The sequence below is a fragment of the Asterias amurensis genome, chromosome 3, assembly GCF_032118995.1.
Source record: "Asterias amurensis chromosome 3, ASM3211899v1".
Lineage (NCBI taxonomy): Eukaryota > Metazoa > Echinodermata > Asteroidea > Forcipulatida > Asteriidae > Asterias > Asterias amurensis.
This window is the reverse complement of record NC_092650.1, coordinates 14,219,581-14,234,624: the sequence shown is the minus strand read 5'-3', so window position 1 is coordinate 14,234,624 and position 15,044 is coordinate 14,219,581. Positions and strand designations below refer to the sequence as shown.

The window sequence follows — 15,044 nt, the reverse complement described above, 5'->3', positions numbered from 1 at the left end:
GCTTTGGTACACCCATTAAAAAAACTCAGAATTATTATTAGTGGGAGGGCTATTGAAAACAATCAAAGAATGGGGGACTTTGGAACACTAGGTAGGTGGCAGCAGACTTACCAGGTAAATTTCCATTGTTTACGTAGTTCTGAGCACGCGCACATTACCGAGAACAATGGAGTTTACCTGGTAAGTCTGCTGCCACCAAGCGTCCCAAAAGTCTCCCATTGACAATATCAACTATGTTTTTTTTCTTTCAGGGTGAGAACACGGTCTCTGTGACAATATTCCAGCTGAGCCTAGATGCTGACAACCCTGTCATTAACGATGATAAAGTGCAGAGACTCTACGTTGAGTACCACTTCCTGGGCCTATCAGCGGAAGAGACCGAGACACCGTTCTCTCTGCCCAAGACCAAGGCTTACTCAAATCTAGTCTTCAACTTCAAGAAGAGTGAGTCAATACAGAGTGTATCTTTAGCACACCACCATACTCATGCATGAAATCATATTCATAAATACCCCAGTCAGTTTCTCCATTTTGATTGGTTGAGAGAAAATCATGTGGTGGTGTTTAAACCACAGCCAGAAATGTTTAAACGTGGGCGTGACACGCAAGCTTGCACCTGTGCTTATAAGACAGTTTATTCATTCCTGTTGGTCGTGAGAAAGAGCTGGAACACCTGTGACACATCACGCGATACGTTCAATGCCCACGCCAATCTCCTTATAAGGAGTTTTTACCAGAGGGCGTTACCATTTCATAGCTTGAGGGGTGGGTTGTTGAAAGAAATAATTGAGCAATTATGATTTTTGCATTGTTTTTCCTTTTGGACCAAAACGTTTTCTTGACCGAAAAGGTATTTTTGAATGGGAATAAAAATGTGCTTGGCTGGTATTTAACACTCTGTTTTAAACCGGTTGCAGTGTGGATGCAGCTCGGCTAATTATCGCATCCAGGCTGCAACCAATATTAAACAGAGTGTTTAAAACCAGCCAAGCTGGTTATTCCCTTATTTCATAGCCGCAGTTCTAGGCCCAATTTCATGGCTCTGCTAACTGTCAGCAAAGAATTGGTGCTCTGCTTGCAAAAATTCTGTGCTAATGTCAAGCGTATTTTAAAGTTTAGCGGGGAATTTGGTTTGTGTGCATGCAAGGGGAGAATGGAGATCGTTATCGCAGAATTCGTTGTTAAGCAGATCCATTAAATTGGGCTGTTCGTATGTGTGCTGTAATTCCACCTTATTCAATCATGTCCATGCACACTGGCTGTACTGATAACCAAAAGCTCATGCATTGAGCTAGTTTTTCTTCAAGGTATTTTTTCAAAACATTTTAATCAGACTTGGGTTTCACGAATGCTCTTCAAAAATTACAAATGTAAATATGCCAGCTTTTGAGCTGAAAGTTGAACACGTTGTAGACTCGCAATCGTAATCCATTGCCTGCTAGAGCGTTCCAAGCGAATGTTTTGGCGGTCAATGAGTTGCGCCGTGTGCTAATGGTGGAATACTTATATCTAATAATGGGACACTCCCTAAAGTGACTCCCTCCTCACCATTATAAACCCCTAGCATTGGTTGCCAAAACTGCAGTCAAACATTTCGCCTCAGACGACTTTTAAAAGCAGATTGTTAGTCACAAATAATGAGCAATTGCTTCCTTGTCTTCATTCAGTTTTTCATGTAGATGCTGAAAATCATAAGTTACAAAGAGACTACCTGGCCAGTATGCTGCACCCACAGGACCAGTCCCAGGGAAAGTAAGTTTCTTTATTTGTTTTACTTCAACTAAAGAAATAAAAGCGCAATCAGTCAATTGTTTAAATCCTAGGATTTGAAGCTTTGCATGGTGAGGTATCGACATATATTTGGTTTGCGGTAACACCATGTGTGTGTCTACTTGCCAGGTAGATTTTGTTCTTTAGAGAACCGTCTTGCTTTATATTGTACTACTGCGGAGTAGGTTTTTGGATTTCGGGAGACTTCTGAGTGGTGAAAAGAACTGTCCTGCTTTGAAACTAGAACCTTGGAGGAAGATACAAAATTGGCTGGGACTACAACTTAAAGGCAGTGGACACTATTGGTAGTTACTCAAAATAATTATCATCATAAAACCTTTCTTGATTACAAATAATGGAGAGAGGTTGATGGTATAAAACATTGTGAGAAACAGCTCCCTCTGAAATGACGTAGTTTTCGAGAAAGAAGTAATTTTCCACGAATTTGATTTCGAGACCTCAAGTTTAGAATTTGAGGTCTTGAAATCAAGCATCAGAAAGCACACAACTTTGTGTGACAAGGGTGTTTTTTCTTTCATTATTATCTCGCAAGTTCGATGACCGATTGAGCTCAAATTTTCACAGGTTTGTTATTTTATGCATATGTTGAGATACACCAACTGTGAAGGCTAGTCTTTGACAATTAGCAATAGTGTCCACTGCCTTTAAGCTTATAATAGAGGATCGTTATTAACTTCACTACTGCGAAGTTAATTGGTCTCAACGTTTCGACTAGCTTGAAAGTAGTCATTGAGGTTAAAAATGAGATGTCCCCTCGATCCACTCCGAAAAATCTACTCATTGGTATTTTTCCTCACCTAGGACCCCGATTCAAATCACAACAGGGGCACTACGCAGATTGGGTTTTCAGTCTCTTCACAACTTCCACAGAACAAATTCTCTGGGGTTTCCATCCTACATCTAAAACTGAAACTTCCTGCCTTGTCATCTCTCCATTTGGGTACTCGGCTATTAGTTTTATTACAGTGATTAAAGACAGTGGACACTATTGGTAATTGTCAAAGACCAGTCTTCTCACTTGGTGTATCTCAACATATACATAAAATAACCAACCTATGAAAGTTTGAGCTCATTCGTTCGTTGAAGTTGCGAGATAATAATGAAAGAAAAAACACCCTTGTCACACGAAGTTGTGTGCTTTCAGATGCTTGATTTCGAGACCTCAAATTCTAAACTTGAGGTCTCAAAATCAAATTCGTGGAAAATTACTTCTTTCTCCAAAACTACGTCACTTCAGAGGAAGCCGTTTTTCACAATGTTTTATACCATCATTCTCTCCCGATTACTCGTTACCAAGTAAGGTTTTATGCTAATAATTATTTAGAGTAATTACCAACATTGTCCACTGCCTTTAGGGTTGCTTTTTTTGGAGTCCTTGGCTTCATGACCAGAATAATGAAGTGAAATTTGAGCTTGAAAATGACCACGTCTTATATCTTTGTCAGGATCCAGCTGACGGTCGTCAGTGAACCGCCGGAGGACAGTCAAGACTTGGAGTGTGAAGAAGTCGGCTACGCCTACGTGGATGTCCGAGAGATGCTGGAGAAGGGACAAGATGTGATTGAGCAAGATATCGATAGTAAGTCAACAGATATAATGTAGAGAGGTTTGCGGTAACACCATGTAATGACTATCTCTAATGAGTTGGCGGGGTTCTGAAAAGAACCGTTGGTTTCAACTCGACATTTCGATCAGTATACTCTGATCGTCTTCTGAAAAAAGCTGGACTCTGATGCTGCATGCTGCTTAATCCACCTCCACAGTACTTAACCAACGGTTCTTTTCAGAACCACCCCAACTCATTAGAGATAGTCATTACATGGTGTTACCGCAAACCTTTCTATATCGTATTTCCACCATGTAAAGTTTCAAATCTTACTCAACAGATATAAGTAAAACATCAAAAGCAATCCATGACTTTATGGGCAAGCTCCTTTAAAGAATTTCTTACTTCGGCCACAAAAACTCGAAAAATATGCATCCTTTTCAATAAGTGAGGAGCCACCACAACTTACGAAGAATTTATACATTGTCACCGCAAACGTTACTTTCCAAGGATAAATTGTAACTTCTCTTTCAGGTTTTGCCAGCACAGATCATGAAATAAAAAATAGTTTCAAAACATGAAATTTATGTATTTAATTTTAATTGGGAACCCATAGTTTTTCTTCTGCTAGCCATATTTCACAGACCTGTTTTGAATTGAGTAAAGCTTGGTGGCCATAATGGAAATACTTCTGAATATATGCGTTCTGAAACAGCAAATTATGATGTTCAAACACAATTGAAAATTTGTTTGTATTTTCTGAGTGGAAAATGAGATTTCAGATATTGATTTTCTAATCTGCATGTCTAACCTGTGTGATTATCTGTATAATTTGTTTCAACAGTTCACTATGCCAAAGAAGAGTCCATCCTTATCGGTACATTGACTGTGTCGGTAGAATGCATTGCAGCGTTGAGGGCAGCAGCATCAGAGGTCGAGTATGGCGAAGGTGAAGGCGAAACCAACAGTGATTAAAACAATACAATTAAATAATGGAGATGATAGTGCCTTGATTAACCTTTCAAATAGTTCGCTTTGTACTACCAGTTGTTATTGCAGTAGCAGCTGCTTAAAAAAATAAGTATTACTTTTTGGTTTTCACTAGTCAGAAATTCTAGTAGCTAGATCCAGGTGCTTTATTGAAGGCAGTGGACACTATTGGTAATTACTGAAAATAATTGTTAGCATGAAAACTTACTTGGTAACAAGCAAAATGGAGACCTGTTGATAGTAAAAAAAAAAAACATTGTGAGAAACGGCTCCCTCTGAAGTAAATAGTTTCAGAGAAAGGAGTAATTTTCCACGAATTTGATTTTGAGACCTCAGAATTAGACTTGCAGTTTTGAAATCAAGCATCTGAAAGCACACAACTTCGTGTAACAAGGGTGTTTTTTCTTTGGTTATTCTCTCGCAACCTCGACGACAAATTGAGTTCAAATTTACGCAGATTTGTTATTTTGTGCATATGTTGAGATACTGCAAGTGAGAAGCCTAGTCTTTAACAACTACCAAAGGTGTCCAGTGCCTTAAATACAACATTATTATTCCTGTTTATCTGGCATACGTAGACCATTCAACCCTAAGCTGCTTAAATTTGCGCTTAGCCGTTAATCCAACACAGTACTGTGTCAGCCCTCTCGGCTTTCCATTTATACCCCTGGGTAATGAGAAGCAATTATGGATAAGTGCCTCATGGACACAAGAGTCATGACCGGGAATCAAACCAGCACTTCGCTGATTTAGCAGCCAGAACTTGATTCCGATGCTCTAAAACGCTAGACCACAACACGCTACATTATGTTTTAATAAGGAGAAGTTCAACTACTAGAATATGATTCTGGATGCTCTTAACTGCTAGACCATACTACTTTAGGTTTTTATAAGGGGAATTTATGCACAGTGTACTGCCATTTGCCAGTGTGTTTCATATTAATACGAATTTGAAGATGTTAATTATTATTAGGTGTTAAATATTTTGTTTTAAAATACTATTGTTATCGATATAGAGGCTTTGTGAATGGTTATTATCTTCAAGTATGCGCTAATCCTCCAATCAGATTCGCAGAATGGAGTGGTGATAAAAACCTGTATTGCACGGCTAATATCACTACCATGCGTGTTGTGTGTTCTATGTCACGCGCCAAGTTTGCTTGAAGATAAATACGTTATCACACGTGCGCTCGTGGAAATATGGAAAATATAGCGCGTCTGCCTCCCATATCCAACTCGGCCTTCGGCCTCGTTGGATATGGGACGCAGAAGCACTTTATTTGTCCGTATTCCACTCGCGCTTGTGTGATAACTTATAATATGTACAGTATGCTTTGCAGTTAAGCTGTTGGATTGCAGGACATGTTAATATTATCGTTTAAGACCAGCTTTATTGTAAATTTTAAACGTCTATTTTGCAACGCGTATAAATTATTGATTGTATATAGTCTTTTTAGAGCAAGGAACCTTTATGTTTCCAAAAATGTGAAATATGTATTATTAGGAAATTTTTGTTGTGCATAATGGTTGCATACTAATAAAGGAGTTTGTAAACAACAAAAATTAAAGAGTATTTTGTCGCAGTTAATAGTTGTTTGAAATGATCAAACCTAAAATAGGAAGTTGTTATGACTAGAAGGAAGAAGACCAATAATCCAATAGGCTCCACCCAAGTGCATAAATTAAAGGCATTGAACAGTATTGGTAATTACTCAAAATTATTATTAGCATAAAACCTATCTTGATTACGAGGAATGGGGAGAGGTTGATAGTATTAAAAAACATTGTGAGAAACGGCTCCCTCTGAAGTGAAGATTTAGAATTTGAGGTCTCAAAATCAAGTATCTGAAAGCACATAACTTCTTGTGACTATGTGACCATGGTGCGTCTAGTTTTGTTCTTTCTTTTTTTAAATTAATATCTCGCAACTTTGACGACCGATTTAGCTCAAAATTTCACAGGTTTGTTATTTTGTGCATATGTTGAGATACACAAACTGTGAAGACAAGTCTTTGACAATCACCAACAGCGACTGTCCAGTGTCTTTAAAGAGTCTGGACATTGAAATCCCATTATTTTCAGCTGAGCTGCCATTTCTTTGTTACTCTAATCCATAAAACACTCGTCCAACCTGATGATGAATTTGTATTTGAAATTAGTTAATTTTTGATTAAAAATAAAATGAGATTAAAGTGAGAGAGTTTTGTCAATGGCTTTTGTTTTGATTTTGCAGTGATAAAAAATTGTAATAATAGTGGCTTCTCATATAGAATGCATATCCATCACTCAAGTTCAAGGCATGCACTTTAACATTCAATATTTTCCTGCATGTATATGGGACTACGTTTGAACTATGAGATATCAACACCAGCTAGCACCATGTAATGGTTTACAAGGTGCTGTGAGCACTCACATGCGAGAAGCAATGAACCTTTTGTATACAGACAATAGTTCTACAACTCACCCCCCCCCCCATCCATTTCCTTTGCCATACCCACAAGGGCTAATTTTGAGGACAGACACTCTTTATTTGAGTACATTTTTGTGTTGCTACTGACGCTCAAGGTCAAATAAAGTTTGCAACACAAATGCATTGCGCATAACAAAAATATATTTTCTTAGGTTGAACAAAATAAAGGAGCCTAGGAAAATAAAAACAGGTGTATCTATTACTTTTCCAGAGATTCTGGCAAGATTTTACCCAAAATTTAAGTAAAGGGCGCCCTCTATTGACAATATAAGAAGCGCCGAGTTCAACTTCAGTTCAATCCAAAGGTTGTGTGCGCCGCCGATGATGTTAAAGTTTTCTTAGAAAACTCGATGTAAATGCTGCCATTGTAGATTGGAGTCGACTTTTTGTTCAGGGGATGGAAGTTACTTCTTCTATGGTTAGTATCAACAAACGTTGTTATGAAGAAATAGTGCACACTACTTTTCCTTGGCCTTTGCAAATAAGACCACACAACAACTGCACTAGTTTCGTGATAAACTATGTGTTTGCCTTCGTTCGTTAGTTTCCAAGTGTGATGTGAAAGGAATGATTATTAGCCCATGGAGGTAGAAATTAGCCATACTTCTTGTGTATGTGCCCACCAAATACATCGCACTTAAGTCTTAATTTACTTACTGGGTCTAGTTCAGTAGTTTAGTGTACTACTAGTTATGAGTATGACAATTATGAGTTGGTTGGAGAATGAGTTGACTCAAGTCAGATTCAATATTTTAATTTAACCCTGTCTCTGTAAAAAAAAAAAGGGGCTACAAAAGTCTTCATTGATCATTATTTACGGAAAATTTTTACAACCTCGCCACCAACTTACGGCCGTTTTTTTTCTTTCTTTTTTTCTTTTTCTGGATGTATATATGCGGTAACCCTTCTTCTCAGGTAAGAAAACAAATTCAGTGGTTTTGGAGTTAATTAACGGCGGATAAATTGGTGGCGACGTGCGGAAATTTACCCTTGTTTACCTGTGAATGGGTATTTACTGAATATAATTTTTCTGTCCAACCAACTCTTTTTCAGAGGCAGCAAAGTCCATTGAAAAACTTGCGAGTGCGATTGACTGGATCAACAAATGACCCCAATATGAACTTCGACCCCGGTGACCCACGTGAACTTTGTTTGATTGATGCTGGTATCCGTAACTTGGATAGCCTTCATTTATCACCGAGTCTCCAGACGTTGAATCTGCATTGTAACCAAATCAGCTTCATCAGTGGACTGCATGACCTACGACATCTTCAACACCTAGATCTCTCGTCCAATCAGATCTCTCGAATTGAAGGTTTGGAATCGCTCACCGTACTGCGTACGTTAAATCTTGCGTGTAATCAGATCAAAGAGGTGACTGGTCTCGGCAGGTTAAGGTGGGTTCAGGTTTTCTTAATTAAATGTTTCAACAATAAATGGTTTCATAAAAAAATGAAATGAACATTTTTTTATTAAAAACTTTTATTGGATGCTATTTTCATTCCAAATGTCACGATAACCTCCCACAGAAATTGTGTACTTGAGAGTGGTAATTTGGCTGGTATTACCTTAAAGACAGTGGAAACTATTGCTATTGGTAATTGTTAAAGAACAGTTTTCTCACTTGGTGTATCGCTTGAACATATACATACACGTACATAAAATAACCAACCTAAGAAAATATGAACTCAAACGGTCATCGAAGTTGGGAGATAATAGTGAAAGAAAAAACACCCTTGTCACACGAAGTTGTGTGCTTTCAGATGCTTGATTTGGAGACCTCAAATTCTAAACTTGAGGTCTCGAAATCAAATTCGTGGAAAATTACTTCTTTCTTGATAACTACGTCACATCAGAGGGAGCCGTTTCTCACAATGTTTTATACCATTAACCTCTCCCCATTACACGTTACCAAATAAGGTTTTATGCTAATAATTTGTTTGAGTATAACAAATAGTGTCCACTGACTTTAATCTGATTGATAAGCTCAAAAAGGAGTCAAGCATCAATTGCTTTACTTACTGGGCTACACGTTTGTAGATCAAGCCTGCCCAGTAGCAGGACCACTGGCATTAACCAGACTAACCTCAAACCAGACATGCTCGAGTTATTCATCATCAATCACTACTCGGGTTATGATTAAGAGAATCAATGTGTGGTGAAGAGGTTTTCAACTAGTGGTTTAATTCCAACGAGGCCTGGTTCTTGTCGAGGTAAATTATCAAGAACCAGGCCTCGGCGGGTTTAAACCACTAATTGAAAACCGATTCAACACACTTTGATTCCCATTCATGAATACACAACACCCCTCCAGCTATGTATGAAATGGTAAGGCCCAGTCAAGGCCCTTGGGTAAACAACTCCTTATAAGGGAATGCTGTCGTGCATATCGCGTGATGTGGCAAACTGTCTCGGCCGTTGCTCTCGACCAATAGGAATGAAGAAATTGTCTTAAAGTACAAGTGCAAACTCGCGTGTTCTGCCCATGTTTCAGCGCTCTCCACCAATAGGAATAGCGAAACTGTCTGAGGTATTTATGAATATTAATTATAATGTAATTGATCATACCACAGATCTGTCCGGCGATTGAATCTATCCTACAATGTAATAACTGACCTGACCGGCCTCCTAGAGCTCCATGGATCACAGTGTAAGTTGACACATCTTGAGCTCCAAGACAACCTCCTGAACTCTGTCCATCACATTGTAGAGTGTGTCAGTGGATTCCAGCAACTTCAGGAGATTGTATTAGCTCGGGATGGCAAGAATAACCCAGTGTGCTCCCAACCAGGTAAAAGACAAATTGTAAAATGTACTACCCGGATGTTTGATTCTCTCTCAGGGCATGAACTTTGGATGGGGGGGTGGTGGTGGGGGTGGGGGGTGTTCGAGCGGGGCTCATACCACAGGACCACCTGCCTTTTTGCTCAGAATTTCATGTTTATTGGCTCAGAAATGTTCTTTTCCCAAGAGGAGAATCAATTATTAGGTTTGTTGTAACACCATGTACCTACCTGCTGGGTAGATTATGTTTTGCATTCTACTATCGCAGAGTAAATTTTTTTTCGGAATTCGAGAGACTTCTCAGTTCGGAAAAGCTGAAACTGTAACGTAGGGATTGTAATTGCATATTTGTGAAGCACCCAGGAGCATCTTTCATGGATGCACGCTATATAAATTGCCATCATTATTATTATAACAGCTCTCCCACTTGTAACCTCTTGTTGCTAGGATACCGTACATCAATGCTTCACTCGTTGCCAAGACTACATGTATTAGATGGTCTGAACAGACACGGTCAACAGATGACGAAGGAGGATGGACTGGCAGATATACCAGGTGGGTAGAATTCGGTCGACTCATACAAAAAAAAGAGCAAATTCCTAAACATCCCGCTTCCCAGGTTGTATCGTTAACTTGGGTGCGATCCCTGGCTACACGAAAGCTAACGTTTATATGGCTTCTGGCTGGCACCCCTGGAACAAGATATTGACAAAATAGGGAGACCGCCATTATCCATGGAGCTGGATAGCTCAGTTGGTAGAGCACTATTTGTTAATCTAGATGTGGTTGGTTTAAGCCTCGCACGGTAAATTTGTCTTTGTTTTCAAATGCCATTCAACATATCGTCTTTCACCAAAAACCCTCACCTCTGTGTTGAAAATAATTGTGTAATAATGTTTATGTGAACTGTTGTGACACTATTGAGTAAAAACTCTGTACAATAATATCCAGTTCTTTATTAACTATCATGTTTTGCAGGATTGGACCAGTATTTGGAGTACCTACTCAGTTCGGACTCGGCCTCTGGAAATGTAAAGGTGAGCACTTTTACAATCATCTCCGATATTAACCTAGATTCTCTCACTATAATCAAAAGCAATCCGAGTCCTCACCCAGACTGCAAAAGAGGTAACCCTGTTTCAGCCCTAGGAGTAGGCGGCAATGTGGAACATAGTGGTTTCTTTTCCTGCCTTCCACCTTTAGTCTAGGACCTGGGGCCGATTTCACAAAGAGTTAAGACTAGTCCTAACATAGGACTACTCCTAGGAGATATTAAAAATGTATGGCTAGTCCTAAAGTAGGTAACTTGTCCTAACTCGAGATAAGACTAGTCTTATCTCTTTGTGAAATCTCCCCTCCCCTGGTTTGGGTTCTACATTAAGTAACAAAGCAAACAAATGGTTTGAAGAAAGTAAACAATTAGTCAAGATTGAAAGAAAGAAAAGACTAAGTAACAATTTTTTTTTTCTGAGACAGGAGTCTGGTTTGAATCTCGTTACTCCACGGATCGATCAGATGCTTGATCGATTCCGTCGCCAAGCCGTGATGTCATCAGATGTAACAAGTACAACCGAGTCCGACAGACGACCAGACGTTAATATTACCATGATGAAACAATCTGATGCTAGGAAATCTAAGGTACTAAGGAGTCTCTTGTGATAATGCCCCCCACCCCCCTTCACACCAGTGGTGTTTCCTGGGTAATTCCCAATAAATTTTGGAAGACCATGTCACACTTGAATTACCAAGCCTGGCAAACTCCTGGGTAATAGCATATTCTTGTGAAATAGTTATCCCTACTTAGGAGTAGGGTTCAAGGCAGTGGACACCATGGTAATTACTCAAAATAATTATTAGCATTAAACCTTTCTTGGTAACGAGTAGTGGGGAGAGGTTGATAGTATAAAACATTGTGAGACACGGCTCACTCTGAAGTGACGTAGTTTTCGAGAAAGAAGTAATTTTCCAGAAAATTGATTTTGAATTTGAGGTCTCGAAATCGAGCATCTGAAAGCACACAACTTTGTGTGACAAGGGTGTTTTTCCTTCAATGACCAATTGCGCTCAAATTTTCAAAGGTTTGTTATTTTATGCATCATGCTTAGATACACCAAGTGAGAAGACTGGTCTTTTGACAATTACCAATAGTGTCCAGTGTCTTTAAGCAAAATAACCCTGGGGTTATCATACTGGGCATAATTTCATATCGCACACAAAGAATCAGCGCTTATGAAAGTAGGGAATCCCGCGCTAACGTCAAGTGTATTTCACGGGTTGAAAGGTTGACTTTTTGTCCGCAGAAGAAAAAAATCCTTACAATTTTAATTTTTGTTGAAGAAAACTTATCCATACAACACATGAGATCATTTTTCTCATAGTGCTTGTTTACATTAGAACAGTCCAAATGTTATACTGTGTCTTACAGGCTTTTTCTTCTTTCATCTCTGGTCTTGTAAAGAAACATTCTGGTGCTGTAAACTTTTTGAGCCCTGCAATCTTGTGATAATGATATCGAAGTCTTATATACATATAGCGCACGTATCTGCCAAACAAGGTACTCAAGGCGCTGAGTGTATACAAACTTCTAGAAAGATAGGTTATTTCAGTGATGAATTCTGAGACCCAAATATTTAGCACTGTATATGGGTTTACAAGGTGCTACGGCACATATAGCAGCCACAGCCAGGAACACTGGGGAGAACCCCTTCTCTTTTCGATAAGTGTACTGGATTCTTTTACATGCATTACACAACACATGGGACGCCCAAAAAAAAAAAAAAAAGTGGAACCCTTACCATAATCTTCTTGGAAGTAGGAAAAATGTTTTTTTAAAGATGTTTTTCAAGGCTTTTTTGGAACTGATGTATTCATCTTGTTTTCAAAATTCCTCCCAGGAGGGTGCTACAGACCATGAGACAAGGTTGGAGCAGCTAGAGAGACAACTTGCAGACATAATGAGCAGGAAGCAAGGATCCTTAGATGCAGTCACTCACAGTGAACCAACGACTCCAAGAAAAGTCAAAGATGTTAATGAGACCATGGCGAGGCATAGATCTGGAAAGATGAAGACCACAAAGAGAGGTGGGATTCAAAGACATTGGGCACTATTGATAATTGTCAAAGGCCAGTCTTCTCACTTGGTGTATCTCAACATGTGCAGAAAATAACAAACCTGTGAAAATTTGAGCTCAACTGGTCTTTGAAGTTGCGAGATAATAATGAAAGAAAAAACACTCTTGTCATACGAAGTTGTGTGCTTTCAGATGCTTGATTTTAAGACCTCAAATTCTATTCTGAGGTCTCAAAATCAAATTTGTGCAAAATTACTTCTTTCTCAAAAACTTTGTACTTCAGAGGGAGCCGTTTCTCACAATGTTTTGTTTTATCAACCTCTCCCCATTACTCATAATACCAAGTAAGGTTTTATGCTAATAATTATTTTGAGTATTTGCCAATAGTGTCCACTAACTTTAAATATTGAAGAATCTTTGGTTGATTTACAGACGCAGATCAGACGGATGAGAGCGAGGGAGAGAGTCGTGGTTCATCCATGGGAGCCGCCATCAGGAGGAGGGCTAAGGCAGCCCCTCGCATCAGACAGACACGTACCTCAGAGGTCAGACAACGCAGGCTGGATGGTGATCAAGAAGCTAGGTATGTACATGTAAGCTGCAATATGCCCTACTGGTTTACAAAAGGAATTACATAGAGATAACAGGTGTGAGTTGGTGAAAAAAAAAGGATGTTTTATTATTGCCTTGTTCTTTAAAGGAGCATTCACGTGATGTAATGCATGTAATGTACAGCCTGAAATTTTGATCCGAGTCTCAGACCTTTGTTGTCAGCATCGATTCTCATGCTTACAGCTGATGCATCTGAAGTCAGAATCTGAGAACACGTTCAAAAGCTGTTGAGAAGAATCTTTTCACTTTACCCACATCAATAGCAACTACATGTAGTTCTTATATTGGTTTTGAGGCATTGCATGGTGAGGTTTCAATATATTTTAAGTTTTGAGGTAACACCATGTATGTATGTACTTGCCAGGTAGAGTTTGTTCTTTCAGAGAACTGTCTTTCTTTAAATACTATTTCCATAGAGTATCTATTTTTATATTTAAACTATCTTTGTGTGTTAACTATTTTTGTATAAATGTTTTTTGTTTTTACTGTACATGTAATTTAGCAATTGGCTAGGAGTGTAAAAAGCAATAATCCAACTTATCTGGATTGTTCGAGTTTTTAAGTTCTGAAAAGAACTGTCCTTCTTTTAAACTACTACCCGGGCGGAAGGTAGAAAATCGACTGGGACTATTACTTTAGCTTATAGGAACGCTATTAACTGCGCGGAGTGAGTTCTTAATTGGTCTTCATGTTTCGACTAGCTTACTCTAATCATCCTTGGCCACCAGGACTTAAATTTGATGCTCTAAACCGTGCAGCCATGACAACCCAGACTGTATTTTGATTTTATATGAAGATTGTATCTATTCTAGGGTTCTTACATATTCTTTCATTAAATTTTCTTTCTCTTTGCAGATCTACAACCAGCACAAGCTCTCATCGGCAAGCTAGGTCTGCCAGCAGCACAACCACGACCACTGTTTCCCCTCCCAGTGCACCAGAGGTCAAAAGTCACCCACGGTTTGCTCGCAAAGTCCTCCCCACTACAGCAGAGCAAGATGCTGATAAGCTTGTAAGTGATAAAGCTGTACAATTGATTTGGTCTATCAGTTGAAGGTTTACAATTTGAACTGTGGAACCAAAAACTACATCATAGATAACTTAGATGTGTTTTTGACAATAACTTTTTTTTTTACAGCAACTTTTCCAACGGATGCAATCCGGTCAGAGAATGACCGAGAGAAACAAATGTGAATGGAATCAGAAACCAAGTGGAGAACCTCTGCCTGGCCCAGGGGCCAATTTCATAGAGCTGCTTAAGCAACAAATTTGCCTAAGCACGAAAATAGCTCGCTTATTTTACACATGTTACTGGCCAAAATTTAATGCCATATACATTGCTTATGACTAGTATTTAGCTGTTTTTTACTTAGCATAACAATTGAGTGGAGTCTTGGCCGGTAATCTGATTTTACTAAGCAATGAATTTTTTGCTTAAGCAAAATCTTTTGCTTAAGCAGCTCTATGAAATTGGGCCCAGGTATTCAGGTAGAGTACAGAGCCCAGATAACGCTGTTCTCTCTTTGACGTGTACGTCCAGACCAAGCCGGACAAATAAAGCACTTTGGTTGTATGTCATAGCCGAGCTGTCAAGAACACTGTTTGAGCGGTCTAGGGCACTGGACTCCTGTTCTGGTGTTCCTGATCAGCAGAGTGTGGGTTAGAGCCCCAGTCTTGGCACTTGTGTCCGCAAGCAAGATACTTTTCAGTTAATGGGGATATAAAAGGCTTAAGGCCTTGTCACACGAGGCAACTTTTACAGCCAACTTGGAGGCAATCA

At 39.1% G+C, this 15,044-nt stretch overlaps 2 protein-coding genes across 3 annotated transcripts in view; both read left to right on the top strand.

Moving 5' to 3' along the window:
* Positions 1-5,139, top strand: part of LOC139934679 (protein fantom-like) — a 42,372-nt gene extending 37,233 nt beyond the window's left edge. Inside the window, exons 32-35 of the mRNA XM_071929035.1 lie at positions 252-444; positions 1,668-1,752; positions 3,237-3,370; positions 4,182-5,139. Of these exons, the coding sequence (XP_071785136.1) occupies positions 252-444; positions 1,668-1,752; positions 3,237-3,370; positions 4,182-4,312 (543 nt within the window). The 3' untranslated portion in view covers positions 4,313-5,139. The remainder of the gene's footprint in view (positions 1-251; positions 445-1,667; positions 1,753-3,236; positions 3,371-4,181) is intronic.
* Positions 5,140-7,074: 1,935 nt separating this feature from the next.
* LOC139934678 (leucine-rich repeat and coiled-coil domain-containing protein 1-like) overlaps positions 7,075-15,044 on the top strand; it is a 33,554-nt gene continuing 25,584 nt past the window's right edge. For both annotated transcript variants that reach the window (XM_071929034.1, XM_071929033.1), the window contains exons 1-9: positions 7,075-7,215; positions 7,851-8,194; positions 9,371-9,588; positions 10,029-10,136; positions 10,560-10,618; positions 11,058-11,219; positions 12,476-12,662; positions 13,085-13,235; positions 14,120-14,276. In XM_071929034.1, the coding sequence (XP_071785135.1) occupies positions 7,195-7,215; positions 7,851-8,194; positions 9,371-9,588; positions 10,029-10,136; positions 10,560-10,618; positions 11,058-11,219; positions 12,476-12,662; positions 13,085-13,235; positions 14,120-14,276 (1,407 nt within the window). In that variant the 5' untranslated portion in view covers positions 7,075-7,194. The remainder of the gene's footprint in view (positions 7,216-7,850; positions 8,195-9,370; positions 9,589-10,028; positions 10,137-10,559; positions 10,619-11,057; positions 11,220-12,475; positions 12,663-13,084; positions 13,236-14,119; positions 14,277-15,044) is intronic.